Here is a 15,731-nt window from a genome sequence, read left to right as displayed (position 1 = left end):
AAAAAAAAAAAAAAAAAGGAACCAGCCGGAGACATGGATGAGTCCCAACCAAGGTACCCCGTAACGACATTCGGAATTTCAGAGGCGAGAAGGCACCCGACCCGGCCCGAAGCAGAAACTGGGGAGGGGGTCACCGCTCTTTGTGCGACGGGACTCACCGATCACGGCCCATCGACCGAACGGAGCGAATGGGGCTACGGAGGAGGAATGGAGGAGGAATGGAGGAATGGAGGAATGGGAGGAATGGATGAATGGATGAATGGATGAATGGATGAATGGATGAATAGATGGATGGATGGATGGATGGATGGATGGATGGATGGGTGGATGGGATGGATTCCCAGCCACGAAGATCGAGCTTGCAAGTCCAAGTCCAAGTCCAAGTCCAGGCCCAGGCCCAGGTCACGAGATACGGAGAGACGGAGAGACGGAGAGACGGAGAGACGGAGAGACGGACCCAAAAAAGCGGTGGCTCCAAGCCCCAAACGTCAACCAATCGCGTACTCGACCCCCCCCTATTGTTTCGTTACTCACCACACACCCCCCTCCTACTGCACATCGTTACTTACCACACACCTCCACGTCACGCTTACCCGCCACCACCTCGCCTCGCCCCCTCCCCTCCTCTCCCTCCCCCCCTCGGAGGTTTCAGTGATTGATTGATTATTAAGCTACACTAGCTCGGACCCCTCACGTCTAGGCCACCCAGTCATATCTTCTCGTCCCCTCCCAACCCTTTCTTCATTCAAACAAACCAATCAACAAAGTATCGTCAGGTCCAGCTCCAGGTCCAGCTCCAGCTCCAGTCGCGAGCTTTCAATCCGGCCGGGCCACTCACTCACTCACTCACTCTTCTTCCCCTGCCTGGTCTATCTGGTTCCCGCCCCCTCCCCCCTCCCCCTTCCCCCCGGCCCCCACCTCCTTCCCCCCCCCCCCCCCCCTCAAAAAGCCAAACACAGCCAATCCCAATCCCGCCCCGACCTTTCTTTAATCCTCAGTCGCGACGGTCAACAACGCGAAGAAGAAAGCCATCTAACACCAACAACCACATTGGCCTAACCGTCGCCCTCGCCTTCGCCTTCGCCCTCACCCTCGCCCTCAAGACCCTCACCCTCATCCCTCACCATCACGCCCTACATCACCTGATTGCCTGCCGCTGCGGTCAGGATTGTTGTGTTTGTTCTTGTTGTTCTTGTTGTTGTTCTTGTGGTCCAGTCGTGTATCATTCGAGTCGAGGTATGTTTGGTCTCGGCGACGCGGCAGAAACTTCACTCCTGCCTGTACTTCACATCCAACGTGCGCGCCAGAGTCAGGCGCCTCGTTCCGGCCGCATTAACCTGAACCGGACTGACCTCGAGGTTCCTTTCAGTACCGGTACTGCACCACCACTATAACGAACGGAGCTTCCGCATTCCGGGAAAACTCGATTTCCCCCGTGTCGAACCGGCGCATCGCAAACTAATCAAACTCTCTTCCTCTCGCACCACCACCAACCACACCACCACCACCACTACCACAACAACACCAAAGCACGGCCGCTTCGTCACGTCGCCAACCGCAACCCAGGCTCGGATCAGCTTCAATCCCTATTAGGACTACCGCCCCTCTATTCCCCGCCACACAGGACAAGAATAGCTTTTTTGGTGTGTGAAGCTGATTGACAAGGTAAGCCTAGCTTTTTGCATGCCGCTATGCATGGCCAACGCATCACACTGGCCCTCAGGCCGAAAGAGAAGAAAAAAAAAAAAAAAAAAAAAAAAAAAAAAACTAATTTCTGCCTGCCTCATCTTCCTCTCCTCCCAATAGCTCACACTGCGTGCTTCTCCCGTTGGTCAAATATTCATAACTAATTGTCCCGGTTGGGCAGTCCCTTCGAACCTATCCACAATACGGGGGAAGCTGTGTTTTTTCGTCTTGGGGCTCGTAACATTTAGGTCCGGTCCGCAAAGCAAAGAGCTCCCTTGACACCACAGTCCCGTCCAACAGCCTCAAGGCTACCTACCGGTAGCTCCGCCTCCATCCTCACGTGGGGTTCCGACTGAACCTGAACCTGAACCACTAGCCGTATCAGCCCGGTCTGTATCTCCGACGACATCAGCTTGCATATGTGGTGCTGCGCCAATTGCGGTGTACACCTACCACCTTCGCCTGCCAACACATCCACGCATACGGAATTGACAAGAGGCTGATTCAACACCTACCTGGAAGACTCTGCCCTCGAGGCCAGTGACAACGCTTGCCAACGCGCTCGCACCAACGGCGCATGTCGAAAGGTCGATCGATAACCACACTCGAGACCGATGCTCATGACCCCAGTGACACGCCGACATCTCGACATACTTGCGCCCACGACGCGATTTCTGCCTCCCCGACTGAGATAACACGCGCCGAAGGACCTCGACGACTTATACAACTCACGAAGCCCCTTCCAGAAGCATACCCGGCAACTCTTAACCACCATGATGGAGTACTCGCAATATCCTCAACAGGCGCAAGCCCATAACGCGCATAATCCTGGGCATATCCAAGGCGGATACTCAAACCCGGGACAACACCCAGGCGCCGGGCCATCTATCACCTCACCCTCTCAACAACCGATTCACACACAGCACTCCTTGCATAACCAGACGTCCCCCATACTCTCATCTCAAGCTCAAACTGGAAATCCGGGGCACGCGCTGAATCAACAATTGAACTACCAGCAACCGAGCTATGGTCCTCCTCCGGGAGGACTCCACTACACCATGAGTGGCATAAATCCGCAGACTGCTGCTATGGCCGCGACTGCTGCCGCGGCCGGCTCAACATACCCGTATATTCCAGATGCGGGCCTTCAGACGTCACCACGGATGATGGGTGTGTCAGTGAAGCAGGAGACGCAACGCCGGTCACCAAAGCAAATGAACAACCAATTGGGCCAGCAAGCGCGGAGGATGAGTAATCAGGTTGGAGAAAGCCCATCAGTGACGAACTCGCAGCCCATCATGAACCACGGCGCGCCGAGGCCACCAGTACCGCCGATGCCCACTAACCAACATCAGACTCAATCCCCCGAACTGGTCTCCGGAGCCGTCGAGGAATCGCCGCTGTATGTCAACGCGAAGCAATTCCACCGAATACTTAAGCGACGCGTGGCGAGGCAGAGACTGGAAGAAGCCCTGCGCTTGACCTCGAAAGGAAGAAAGCCTTACCTGCACGAATCTCGGCATAACCACGCGATGAGACGACCTCGAGGACCTGGAGGGCGATTTCTGACCGCAGACGAGGTTGCCGATATTGAGCGTGCGAAGGGAGATGGGGAAGATGGAGACAAGTCGTCAGAAACGCCTGCGCAGGCAGGGCAGCAAAGCGGAACTGGCTCCGGTACCAAACGCAAGGCCGAGGCGGATACCGTCACCCCCAGCAAGAAGACCAAATTAAGCGGGGCTCGGAGCAGTGCCGAAGATGAGGACGAAGATGATGAAGATGCAGACGACGATGGCTAATGGCCTTCTACGTTTGTGGGGCGTCGAGCTTCTCGTCGCCCTTCTCTTTATGCTCCTATGTTTGTTTACGATGTCACGACAGCGCCTGCGTTACTCTGCTCTTATTTCGACTTTACCCCAATAGCGATCTGGCCTCGCTTCTCAACTTCTGTTCTTGGATACGAAGTAAATTACGGGATTCGTTATCCAGGAGGCGGAGTCTGCTACGGGCTGGGTGCTATGACCTCCGGGGGGTGAGGATGGGCTTGGTTGCATCGCGATGGACTGAACAGGACACTCGTTTTGCCTATGCTGCCCCCTCCCCCCCCTTCTCGTAGTCCTTGAAGCTCGCTTTGCTAGAGAATTAAGAATACCCCCACGTCTGACTTTTTTTTCCCCCCTTCTCCTTAACCAATGTCGATACATTCTCTTCTTTGTTGCCATCTTACAACTTCTCACCGGTCTCTTTTCTTCATGAGGAGGTTCTCAAATCGGGGGCAATGCGGGCAGTTTGGGCTTGGCTTTACGGGACTCGGAAGAGTGGATGGGGAACTACTAGAAATTTGGCACACTCACGTGAACTCGAAAACAGAGGGGCAGCAACAGCTAGCTAGCCCTGGCCTCGAGGAAGGCAAGGGGACATATGGAATTTGCGGCGCGGGATACCTGGTTGGGTCTTGATGATGGGTTGGGACGGGGGCAAGGGAGGAATCTCTTCTTTTCAGCGTTCTTTACGTGTTACGTACGATGAGGCTGGGAGGCCATGGAAGGGAACAGAGTCTGGTATCATACCTGTGGTCGATGGGGATTCAGAATATCGGAGAGACCAGGACACGGGGGACGTCTCGGCAGGCAATACAACGCTGAAATCTACTTTGACCCTTCCTTGCCCACGGGTGTGGGTGTATGTGTTTCCGTACGTTTGGTGGGCGTACGCTGTGATGAGAGTAAGAGGAGTGAGTTGAGCGAGTGGGTTGAGTGAGTTGAGTGAGTCGAGTGAGTCGAGTGAGTTGAGTGAGTTGAGTGAGTTGAGCGAGTCGAGCGAGCAAGTGCTCCGGTACAAAGAGATGAGAAGGATGACTGACGTCTTCTTGCCCTTGCCCTTGCCCTTGCCCTTGCTCTTCTCCTCTTCTTCCTCTTCCTCTTCCTCTTCTCCTCTTCTCCTCTTCACACACGACCTTGTCAGCTCAGCCAGCAGCTTAACGGGGTACGGGGTACGGGGTACCGGTACACACAGATGCTCGCCGGTACTGCGGTACTGCAGTCAGTCAGTCAGCATGCATGCGTGCGTGTAACCGGTCGGTATCTTTGCTGGACTCGGATGGCTTGACGAGGAGAGGGGGAGAGGGATCGAGAGGGTGGATGGATGGATGGATGGATACCTAGGTGGGTGGATAATGAGATTGGGTGGGTAAGGTAAGGGAAGGGAAGGGAAGGGAAGGGAAGGGAAAGGAAGTGAAGTGGGAGTTCTTATTTCGTTGCTGGGGGTTGTTATCCTTTTTTTTTTCTGGTTTTTTGGTTTTACTGATGGGTAGATGGGTGGGTAGGTAGATGGATTGATAGATGGATGGATTGATGGATGGGTGGCTGGGTAGGTAGGGAGGGAGGTACGTAGGTAGGGTCTGGCTTGCTGGCGGATCGGATCTGGTCTGATCTGATCTGGTTCGCGCTTTGTATCGTGTGTTATGTGTAGCTGTATCATGTGTAGCTGGCAATGTCGGCTCTCGAGCTTATAGGTATACCGTAGGTACCGGTACATCCATCCTACCATGACTACGGTACTTACTCGACGGAGCATTCCGAGGCAGCCCCTCGCAACGAATCGACGGTACGTTGGCGTCTCGATCATTGGCTGCTGTTTTTGTCCCTCGGAAAAACTCCCAAGGCGCGCCCCGGCCGGAGCTTGATTGGTTTACCCCCCTAGCTTAAGCTCGCACTCGTTCTCGGCGCTCGGGGAAGAGAAAAAAAAAAAAGAGAGAGAGGAAAACAAAACGAGCAGTCAGCACCCACCATCCATGCCCACTGTCTCCATTCATTTTTTTTTTTTCGTCCCCCATCACCTCTCGTCTTGAAGCGCAGCGGCAAGCAGCAACCCCTCGCACGATCATTCACATAAACCCGCGACGACTGGGCCAGATACGGAAGATAGGGATAGATACCGGCGAAGATCTTCAACTTGGGCTTGGTTGAGGATTCTTGGTTCAAGAGAGAGAGAGAGAGACTGTGTGTGTGTAGGCATTGGTATTGGCAAAAGACAGGAAGAATAGAGAGACAGGATGTCTCCCATTGCTGCAGGTCCGGGGTCGGCCTCGAAGGATTACAAGAAGGAGTCGACGCTGGCTAGATTGTTGGGCTCGGGTACGCTTGCTCTCCTGCGGTTCTTCATTGAGATTTTCGTTTGAGGTATTGAGAGGGTTGAAGGCTGATGCTCGAGCAGGATCCGCTGGTATTGCAGAATTGGCCGTTTTCCACCCTGTACGCTCTCCCTGCTCCTCTCTGCGCCAACACACACCTAGTCACCCCCAAGTGAAGAAGGACGCAGATACGTCAAGCAATAGACGATGAGATCCATGCTAATGCGGGAAATGATACGCAGGTCGACACCATCGCCAAACGCCTCATGTCCAACCAGGGCCGAATCGTCAGCACCGCCCAGCTCTCCCAGGTCATATTCAAGGACAAGGCCGCCGCCTCAGCCCCCACAAAGTTCTTCTCGCTCTTCCCCGGCCTGGGCTACGCCGCCGGCTACAAGGTCCTGCAGCGCGTCTACAAGTACGGCGGTCAGCCCTTCGTGCGGGACTATCTGACCACGAACCACGGCTCGACCTTCGACCGCACGTTCGGGGAGAAGACGGGCAAGGCCATGATGAGCAGTCTCGCAGGCAGCATCATTGGTATCGGAGAGATTGTACTGCTGCCGCTGGATGTGCTCAAGATTAAGAGGCAGACGAACCCGGAGGCGTTTCGGGGCCGCGGTGTGGTGAAGATCGTGCGGGATGAGGGCTTTGGACTGTACAGGGGCTGGGGGTGGACTGCTGCCAGGAACGCGCCGGGCTCTTTCGCTGTGCGTGCATCCCTTTCGGATATCTACCTCTCGGTGATGTCGGGCTAACGCGGGCCTAGTTGTTCGGGGGATCCGCCTTTACCAAAGGCTACCTCTACGGTCTCGAGGACTACAACAAAGCCTCGTGGCTGCAGAACTTTGTTGCGTCCATCGCCGGTGCCTCCGCTTCTCTGCTCGTCTCGGCGCCGCTCGACGTCATCAAGACGCGAATTCAAAACAGGAACTTCGAGAACCCCGAGAGTGGGTTCAAGATCGTGAGTAGCATGATGAAGAACGAAGGGCCCACCAGTTTCTTCAAGGGATTGGTTCCGAAGGTATGTCCTCCTCTCTCTCTCATATACCTAGACCTGGGGTATGCTGTGGTGAGGAGCGCTAATTTGTGGGTGATGAAATAGCTGCTGATGACCGGACCCAAACTCGTCTTCTCTTTCTGGCTTGCCCAAACCCTGATCCCGGCTTTCGATATTGCCCTCTCGAAGAAATAGGCTAGTTTGCTGAAGCTTGGATGAGATGTTTACGGGTGTACAAAAACTAGGTGGAGGTGTGATTTGGGAGACTTGAAAAAAATAGATTGGCGTTCAGGCCGCGTCCCGGGTCTCGAGAATTTGAGATGAGAGGGAAGCCGGAGATGGGGATGATAGATGAGCTTGATAATTCGGCAGCTCTAGTTTAATATGTAGCTTTGGCTTGCTCGCCTGGGTGCTTGATAATTCATGGGTAGTACTTGGGCTGGTGGACAGGGAATCAAGTAAAACTCGACTCATGAACCTCCTCACTTGTATGAAGCCTTATTGTGTGTGAGTTGATGGTTGAGAAGCCCCAGCGAAGCGTTTCTCGACCGAACATAAGAGAGACGTTGCTCGTCTGTTACCTCTCCTCTTGGCAAGTAAGCTAGTTAGCTCTCCGGAGATCGCTCCCTTGCTGCACCTCAACGGACCGGACCGAACGGGACCGTATGTACCGACGTACCTCAATTCTAATCCATTCAACCACTCACCCACTCACTCACTCACTCACTCACTCACTCCGCCTCTCCGCCGCCGCCGCCACCCTCACCACCCTCCCACCAACCCCAAAAAAGAACAAAAGAAAGAAACAGCAAGCAAGACTGCCGCAACAGGCAGAAAAAAAGAAAAAGAAAAAGAAAAGAAAAGAAAGAGAAAGAACGAGAGAGAGAGAGGAAGAGCAAGAGGAGGCAAAACGATGCCGCCAGCAGCAGCAGCAGCAGCACCAGCGCACCTCATCTCCCGCGTCGGCGACCCCCTCTTCGCGCTGTTCATCGGCCTCGGCGCCGCCGCCACGCGCGTCAATAGGGAGGAGAAGGAGGCCGGGAGGAGTACGCGGGAGACGCTCGATGCGGGGCTTCGGTAGGCTTTTTTTCTTTTTTTTTTTCTCTTTGTGCTTTCTCTTTGTCTGGACTCTTGTTTCTTTCTTTTTTGGATGTGTGGAACTGGGGAGGTGTGGAGGGGGAGAGGGAGGGGGAGGGGGTTGGTTGGCTGGTTGGATTGGATTGGGTCAGATGATTGGGTTTGCGGTGCTAACTGTTGTGGCTGTGTGTGTTTTAGGAGAATGGGATTTCTGCGTCGAGAGGAGGGGGTTTTTGAGGGCCAGGGGAAGGGGAAGGAGAAGGGAAGTGGAAATGGGGAGAGATGAGATGAGGTGGGCTGGGCTGGGAAAACTGGATCGTGGGGACGGGCTTGGAGGTTGATGGATGGATGGAGGGATGGATGGATGGATGGATGGATGGATGGATGGAGGGGTAGATGTCGATTCGGAGGGGTATACATACGCAAGGTGGAGGTTTGGTGCGAGCTTGCGAGCTATCTCAGGCAGAGGGCACACATACAATATCACTCTCCGGAGGTTATCATGGCGGCAGTGTCTGTCGGGTGCTGCTGCCGTGAAAGCTCTCGCATCTCGAGTCCGTATGGCGCTTTTCCAAGTTTGAGCTACCCGCCGAGTGCCGTTCCGTCGAAATTGAAGGGGGGGGGGAGAAGATACGCTTGGAAGGAAAAGATCGTTGGCTAGGGACGTGGCCTGGCCTAGCCTGGCCACGGTTGAAACATAACCATCCGGTCTGTTGGTCAGACGAAAGAGAGAGAGAGCGCGCAAATCAAGCCCCCCCCCCCAAGCAACCTTCGGTATCGGCGACAAGGACCTGAACGATACCCTCTTTCTCAGAACGAAAACGAATGCGAAATGCTGCTGGTCCGATTCGTGCTTTTTGTCTGTACCTTCTAGCGAGAATGAGATGGGATGAGACGAGATGGGCAAATCGAACGCGCCTCACCCGCCTCCGTTGATTCCATCTGCTGAATGTCAAAAAGTTTTTCACCACCTTGCTAGCTGCTAGAGGATAGAGGATAGCGGATAGCGGATAGAGAGAGAGAGAGAGAGAGAGAGATAGATACTGATGGATCGAAGAAGACTGTTGCTTACTCATTACCTACCTGCCTACCCACCCAGCTACCCACCCAGCTACCTTCTCCACTCGCTTAAACTCCCTACAACCCGATCAACGTTGAACGTTGGGTGTGTTAAGAACAAAAAAGAGCCCCTTCTCTGTAATCAGCGCTCGCACGTGGTTCACATAGCGTGATAGTGATAACTAGCCCCTTCTTCGAATACGGACAACCACCCCGAACTGGATGCGAAGAGCGAGGCATCCCAGACTCGAGCGTGTTGTTGCGTGGGAAGGGGGGAGAGCTGATTCGACCATGTTGCGAGGTGGGCGACCTATCTGGTGCTATCTGTCAAGAAGATGTTCAAGGGGGCAGACATATTCAAGAGGGCATGTAGTGTACAGAATCAGGAAGATATTCAAGTGGACAGACATATTCAAGCGAGCATGCAGTGTACAAAATCAGGAGTTGAATTTCGATCTACCCATGGCGCCTCGGTGACCATACGCGCACCTTCCAGAAATCCTAGTTGCACCCTGCCCAAGTTTATTGCTCACAACCGCGCCCCGCTCGCCACACAAGGAAAGGAAACTGGTGGCTCGATATCAAATAAATTACACCCGTCTGAAGAAGACGTGTCTCTTTTATCATTCCACGCACGCTCTCACTGGAAGAGATCGACCAGTCCAAATCTATTCATTTCATGGTACATCCAGCCCCTAGTATGTGTCTACACACTCGAGTGCAGTGGGATGCTGTCGTAAGGGTATTAATCAGTCCGTTACTCTCCACGAGTCGAACCATTTCATATATCTGTAGTTCTTGTTCGGACCGACCATTCCCCAAGAGATTGGCATGAAGTATATGTAGAGGCCGATCGTCAAGGCGTACAGGAAGCCGTAGGCGGCGACTTGTACGGTCTTGCCCCGACTTCGAAGCATCCAGTCTGTGACGAATCCAAAGACGAGGAGAGCGAAGTAGAGAGCAGGATAGTAGTGATGGACGTAGGTGACACGGCCCATGGAGACGAAAGGAATGTAGTGGAGAAACCATCCAAGAACAGGATAGAGACCGGCGTAGTGGATTTGGTCGATATCCCATTCCCTCAACTCCATGTAGCCGCGCTGCCATCTAACGAGGTACCAGCTGAACATGAGAGCGACAAGACCGAGAGAGGCAGTAGAACCCCAGTAGACAAGTGGGTTTCCGAGAAGATAATACTTGACGATGTTATCATCCCAACCACACATACGGAGACCAACATTGAGAATCGGCCATTGCCAAAATTCGGAAGCGAGATCGTCTTGCTTGTCGGGATCCGGGACAAGAGCATTATTGGATGTCATCATGGCGACGTTCAAGTGAATGAAGTCCTGGAGGAAAGGAGACTTGTAGGCTCCAGCATCGGCGGCAGGGACTTCGACACATTAGCGAATTGGTCTCAAAGCGGAAATAAAGATTGATTCCTTACGCTTGTCATTCCAGTGGGCCTCGACGTTCCAATGGGTGTAGACATCTTTAGGGTTGTTGGCTTTGTCACATGTAACCTCAATCTGCTTGAAACCCCACTGTGGCAAGTTGACATTACCAGCGCGGAGATAACAGCCAAGAACGGTGTGCCTAAGTCTGAATGCAGTCGTCAAGGTTCTGATCTTGGTCTTGTCACCTGAGCCAACATCCCTGACGACCTCCATTGTCCAGTGATCCTTCTCGTCACCAACAGTGACGTTTCCGTAACAAGAAACTTCTCGGTCGTTCTTAGTAACGGGAGCCGAAACCTCGTGGGAATGGAGATTACGGCCGGTCTGGGAATGGAGGAGACGCAAGACATCACCATCGGCAACGAATTTAGGCTCTGCCTCCGGATCAAGGTCAGGTTGGGCGCGGTTGGGGAAGAACCACCATTCGTTGTTGGCATCTTTGTGGTGGTAGCAAGTAACCTGTTGTTGAGTTGAGCCTTCGGGGTAGGTCTGGACATGAGAGTGGAGAAGACCACCACCGTAACCCATATTCTTGATCGTAGCTCTGGAGCCGTAGGCGATCTCCAGAGGGCTGTCCTTTCCAACCTCGGTACCTCTAAGGTTAGCCTGGAACAAGGAACTCATTTGGGCGTCTCCCGGACCACTGTTTTCGAGAATAGCGAAGTGCAGAACGAAAGACAGCATGTAGATGCAGATTGGGATGACGATTAGTCCAACAACTCGAGCCACAACATGGGAGGCAAGTTCAACCTGGAGAGCATTAGCAAGAATCCAACATAAGAAGTCCCGGCAACTTTTACCTTTGGCATCTTCAGATCGCCGAACTTGTTCCAGAGGTCCTCGATGGTATAGATTCCAACCATAGCAGTGACGAAGAAACCAACCCACTTAACACTGTCCACAAGTCCAATACTGATTCCCGTCAAGACAAGCCAGGCAAACCACTCAGCGCTAAAGCTCTGGTCCTGCAGTCTGTGAAATCTGGCCCAGCACAGGACAGTGGTGAAGGTGAAACATAGCAGCATGGAGTCGAGGAGGATGAATCTGCTGATAGTGGTGTACGAATTCTCACAGAGGACCATTAGTGTGACAAACCACACGGCAGGACGCCGGAAGTTCATTTCGCGGGCAGTGTAATAAGCCAGTGGGACACAGACTGCTCCGAAAAAGGCGTTGAAGGCCCGCATGAAGGTGTAATTGAGCTCGTCGGGGTATTTTTCGCCGGACTTGAACTCGAAAGACCCATTGTAGCCAGCTATGTACCCGGACAATCCAACCAGCATCTTTCCAAGAGGAGGGTGGACATCGAAGTAGAATTCTCGTTTGAGGTAGTGGGAACCGAATTTACCAAAACTATAACGGCACATCAGTCGGAGGTTCTGCAGGGCTGAGAAGGGGGTATTCCGCACTGGGCTTCGTCCCATGTTACGATAGGCGAAAGACCAATCTTGTACAAGCGTGTGAAGAAGGCCAAGAACGTGAAGATGACGGGCGCGACGATGAATTCCCACTCATCCAGAAACTGTAGGAAAGTCTGCTCGGGCTGCAGATGAGGTGGTTAGCAGTGTTTCTTGTTGAAATAATCCAGATTCTGGAATGGCAGAGAGCGGCAGCGGCGCACCTTCTTCTTCGTCTGTGTTTTCTTCTCATCCACCTCTTCCACTCTATTCACAAGAACTCCATTAGGTGAGTTCGCAGCCACATTGCGCTTGCGGGCTGCCTGGATCTCGGCGTCGAGGCCTGACGCGATAGCTACCTTCTCCGCAGTCATCGCAGAGACTCTCTCAATCACGGTCGCGGATATTAGAATTCAAAAGGATCCAATCCGTCGAGGGCGAGTGCAAGATAAAGAATCTCGATCTGCGCAGACTGTGTTGGCTGGGAATCAGGAGACCCGACCTTGGGGATTCGTAAAGGAAGGTTGAGAAAAAGGGTCGAGAAATTGAAAAAGAAGTACTTAGTAATTGGCAGAGACAAACATGTCGCTGCACAAGAACCTGCAGCGTGGGATTTGATTGAAAACCACAAAGACCGGTGAAAAGGGAATTCGGTGATAGTGGTTATTGAAGAGGCACAGCTGAAGGAGATCGCGTTGGAAGCTGTAGGCAGGGTTAAATTGGGTTGAGTAAGGGGGAAGGAAATTCTATTTCGAGGCTATCCTTGCAGCCGCCTCGCTAGTCTGTGGCTCGCCCAGCTCAGGACACATTTCCAAGAACGTCCCCTTTTTCTCCTTCAGGTACTTTCCGAGCGGACTAATCTATCTATATATTTTCTTCTCTGTCTCACCAAAAGGAAAAAAAAGGCATCCCTTTCAATCTCCTTCATGCCCTTAGCCGACCCCCGTATAACATAACTATCAGTATTATTGCATCGTGGCTCCGTACTTGTTTTGCAGTTCACTTTGCGATCTGTCCACTTCGGATACCTACCGTACCTAGGTACCTAACCTAGCCAGCCACTATGTCCACCCACGTGATGACTTCCCCCGTGCTGGAACAGCAGATTTTCCTACCGATCTTTATTTACACTCTCTCTTCTTGAGCTTATGATATCCAAAAAATTGCTTCTTGAGAGGAAATCTTTATGCTCATCCACTCCACTATCAAAGTCCCTGGTAGGTAGATCAATTTAATCATTATGGTAGCCAACATACAGAGTAAAGCCCATCCATTTCCCGTTCCATTCCTAGGTTGCCTTATCAAACCGCCATTATCCCTCACTTCCACTGAGGGTTTCTTGTCATGATAATACCAGTAACGAGGCCAGTGATTCATCCTGGTGCTCGCTTGCTGCATTGCCGGACAATTTGTTTACGCGGATCAAACCTGTGGGTATGGATTTCACGTTGCCACCACTCCCAGAACATCGTACCGCTATCCTCCTACAGAATTCCGTTGCGGCCAAGTTCGTACTTCACGATTCTCCATTCCGAATATGCATCGTAGGAATTTATCATCTGTCTTCTCGTCTGGCTGCGCGCAGTATCTCAAGAGGTTACGATGCGAGCGGGAAAAAGGCTTCAGCTCTGGGTAAATGGTCGTGAAGGGCTTTCCAATCGACCAGTTATCGATGTCTCTGCAGTACTCCCAGAAATCCCGGCTCACCGTCCAACCGTCTCGGCGCCTGCAAATCGCGTCCTGGACCTGGAGGGGGCGCGTCCGGTTACAGTTCAGACAAATGGTCATCAGGAGAGTGAATTCCTCCGTGGAGTATTTTTCCTGTTTCTTCTTCTTTTTTTCTTTTCCTTAGAGTTCGGCACAATGTGAGAAGTATCGGGATCCGCTGGGAACCTGACTAGGTGAAGGACAGACGTTTGGTCAATGAACCTCTGCCCTGATGATCACATCTCCGAAGGCTGGCGACGAGATAGGACATGACCAAATCGGAGTCGGGGACAAGCGTTGCAAGTGCGAGGGCTTCGCGATTTCGTACTTAAGGGCTTATCGGGAAAAGCATGATAGGGGGAGAATACATATTCCCCTGTACCTACCTACCTGGCTAACTTCTCAATGAACGAGCGGGAGGTGACGCGCTTTACGACTACGTAAGTCGCCCAGCATACGGGAAATAGGGTCGGAAAGCAGTGCTTGTTAGCCGCTAAATTGCTTGGGGAGCGGGTATGCATGGTCCCCCGAGATCTTCGCCTCGAAAGGGAAGATCACACGGACCGGAAAACACGGCGAGGGACGTACGGCGAGAGAGTTCCGGGGCGACGAGCGAGTTGACGTTCGGATACCGGGGTCCATTCTCGCTAAGCTGGCCGCTGGCTTTGAGCGCATCTTGCTGTTGTAGCAGGCCGCAAAGGAATCAAGGAGAACATCGAGGGGGCCTGTTGTCTCTCTGAACTGCAGGTCATACCGGTACTCCCACACTGCATGTACGACTGATTGATTCGCAAACGAGGTCGGAATGGGTGAAGGAAACCGAGGTGTAGGACTTGGAGAATACGATCTGGCACAGACCAGCGCGGAGAATCGACGCTCGTCCTTGACTTATCGACATGCTCAGAGTTTCTTGGGGCGGTCTCGGCCACGAGTTCGATATTACCACATCGAGATTACCGGTTTTCTCCACAGACTTGGCCTTGTAGGCTGAGGCCTGAGCTTTGCAGACTCAATCAGCCTCGGTGCATTTTAATGTTTCTGTGCTCTCAAGACTGGATTGGAACTCGAGGAACGCCGTAGCCACGCGAGATAGATCCCATTCGGTTGTCAATCGTCACGGGGATTGCGAGCAATAGGCACATACATTTTAGATATCATCGATTCAAGTCCAGCATGAGGCAACGGAAAATGAAAGTGCAATTGAAGTGCTATACAGCACAGTATCAAGGACTCGCCTTTTCACACCTCGACTTCTCAAGCATCAGCCGCAACCCACGCAGCTCCTCCTCCAATGCCTCCGTCCGACGCTCAGCATCCTCCAGCATGGCCTGCTCCTCAACCAGCTCCTCAATCCTCGCTTCCAAATTCGATACTGCCCAGAAATCCAGATTTAGCATTGCCATTCCAAGTGAACCACAAAAAAAAAGGGGGGGGGGGGGGGCTTGCAATGCTTCGGGAGATGGAAAAGAAGCCGCTGGACCCAATTAAGGCCGGACAACCCCGAAGCGACAAGAAGGGGTAGAGGAACGTCCCATGGACATTACCCACTGTGGTCTCGTGTTCGCTGACGCACTGTACGTTGCGCATTGCGGTCTACAAGTCGTTTGCGCTCGAGCTGGTCTGCGTTGAGGTTCGATACTACTCTGCTTGCTACGAGGAGGGGTGTGTTAGCAGTGCGTTTTTCTGGATGGCGGCTACGGCAGTTACTCGCGAATATGAGGGGAAGTTTGAGGCTTGTCTCTACGTAATAGAGAAAGAGAAAGATGGAAGGTCGCACCCTTTGGTTTCTTGCGAGTCTGTTTCTTGCCTGCCGCCAGGCCTTTTACATCGTCACTCTCTTTCTGATCAGTGGAAGACTCCCCAGCCACATCTAATCTCGGGTTCGACGAGGCTTCTTTCATGGTCGACTAGGTACCTAGTAGGACAGCAAGAACTAGCAAGCAGCAAGATACGAGGTAACCAACCTCGAAGATTTGTACCCGGATACATGAACGACGGCTGCAGTTGTGATAGAGTTCGCGTTAGCATGTTCAAGACTCTCTAGCCGGATCGTCGGATGCACCGGGCTCTTCACATCTCGGTTGCTACTTATAGTACTGTAGTAGTTGTATGTCTGATAATGCAGCAAGCAGTCCTTCTCGCTCTGTCCGAATCAGAGCTTTGTGAGTAGTCTTGATAATGATTCGAAGGAGAAGCGAGCGTTCTGGATTGGAACA

General features: G+C 52.7%; 4 protein-coding genes across 4 annotated transcripts; 3 read left to right on the top strand and 1 right to left on the bottom strand.

The window, feature by feature from the left end:
* Positions 1 to 2,462: 2,462 nt before the first annotated feature.
* L3040_006532 (uncharacterized protein) lies at positions 2,463 to 3,485 on the top strand (the record flags this gene model as incomplete). The annotated part of the gene is made up of 1 exon (XM_007290105.2): positions 2,463 to 3,485. One exon carries the CDS (start codon positions 2,463 to 2,465, stop codon positions 3,483 to 3,485), a length of 1,023 nt encoding a protein of 340 aa, XP_007290167.2.
* Positions 3,486 to 5,740: 2,255 nt separating this feature from the next.
* Positions 5,741 to 7,013, top strand: L3040_006531 (uncharacterized protein; the record flags this gene model as incomplete). Its single annotated transcript, XM_007290103.1, has 5 exons — positions 5,741 to 5,822; positions 5,902 to 5,939; positions 6,061 to 6,528; positions 6,588 to 6,842; positions 6,924 to 7,013. The coding sequence occupies 5 exons, from the start codon at positions 5,741 to 5,743 to the stop codon at positions 7,011 to 7,013; spliced, it is 933 nt and encodes a 310-aa protein (XP_007290165.1).
* Positions 7,014 to 7,731: 718 nt separating this feature from the next.
* On the top strand, positions 7,732 to 8,181 carry L3040_006530 (uncharacterized protein; the record flags this gene model as incomplete). Its single annotated transcript, XM_007290102.1, has 2 exons — positions 7,732 to 7,895; positions 8,094 to 8,181. The coding sequence occupies 2 exons, from the start codon at positions 7,732 to 7,734 to the stop codon at positions 8,179 to 8,181; spliced, it is 252 nt and encodes an 83-aa protein (XP_007290164.1).
* A 1,522-nt stretch (positions 8,182 to 9,703) lies between these two features.
* On the bottom strand, positions 9,704 to 12,182 carry L3040_006529 (uncharacterized protein; the record flags this gene model as incomplete). The annotated part of the gene is made up of 5 exons (XM_007290101.1): positions 9,704 to 10,347; positions 10,402 to 11,161; positions 11,212 to 11,764; positions 11,821 to 11,954; positions 12,033 to 12,182. 5 exons carry the CDS (start codon positions 12,180 to 12,182, stop codon positions 9,704 to 9,706), a joined length of 2,241 nt encoding a protein of 746 aa, XP_007290163.1.
* Positions 12,183 to 15,731: the final 3,549 nt, after the last annotated feature.

Source organism: Drepanopeziza brunnea (assembly GCF_022702325.1).
Source record: "Drepanopeziza brunnea f. sp. 'multigermtubi' strain 214-2 chromosome Unknown ctg11, whole genome shotgun sequence".
Classification (NCBI taxonomy): domain Eukaryota; kingdom Fungi; phylum Ascomycota; class Leotiomycetes; order Helotiales; family Drepanopezizaceae; genus Drepanopeziza; species Drepanopeziza brunnea.
The sequence above is the reverse complement of the archived record's forward strand: the minus strand, read 5'-3'. Positions and strand labels throughout refer to the sequence as shown.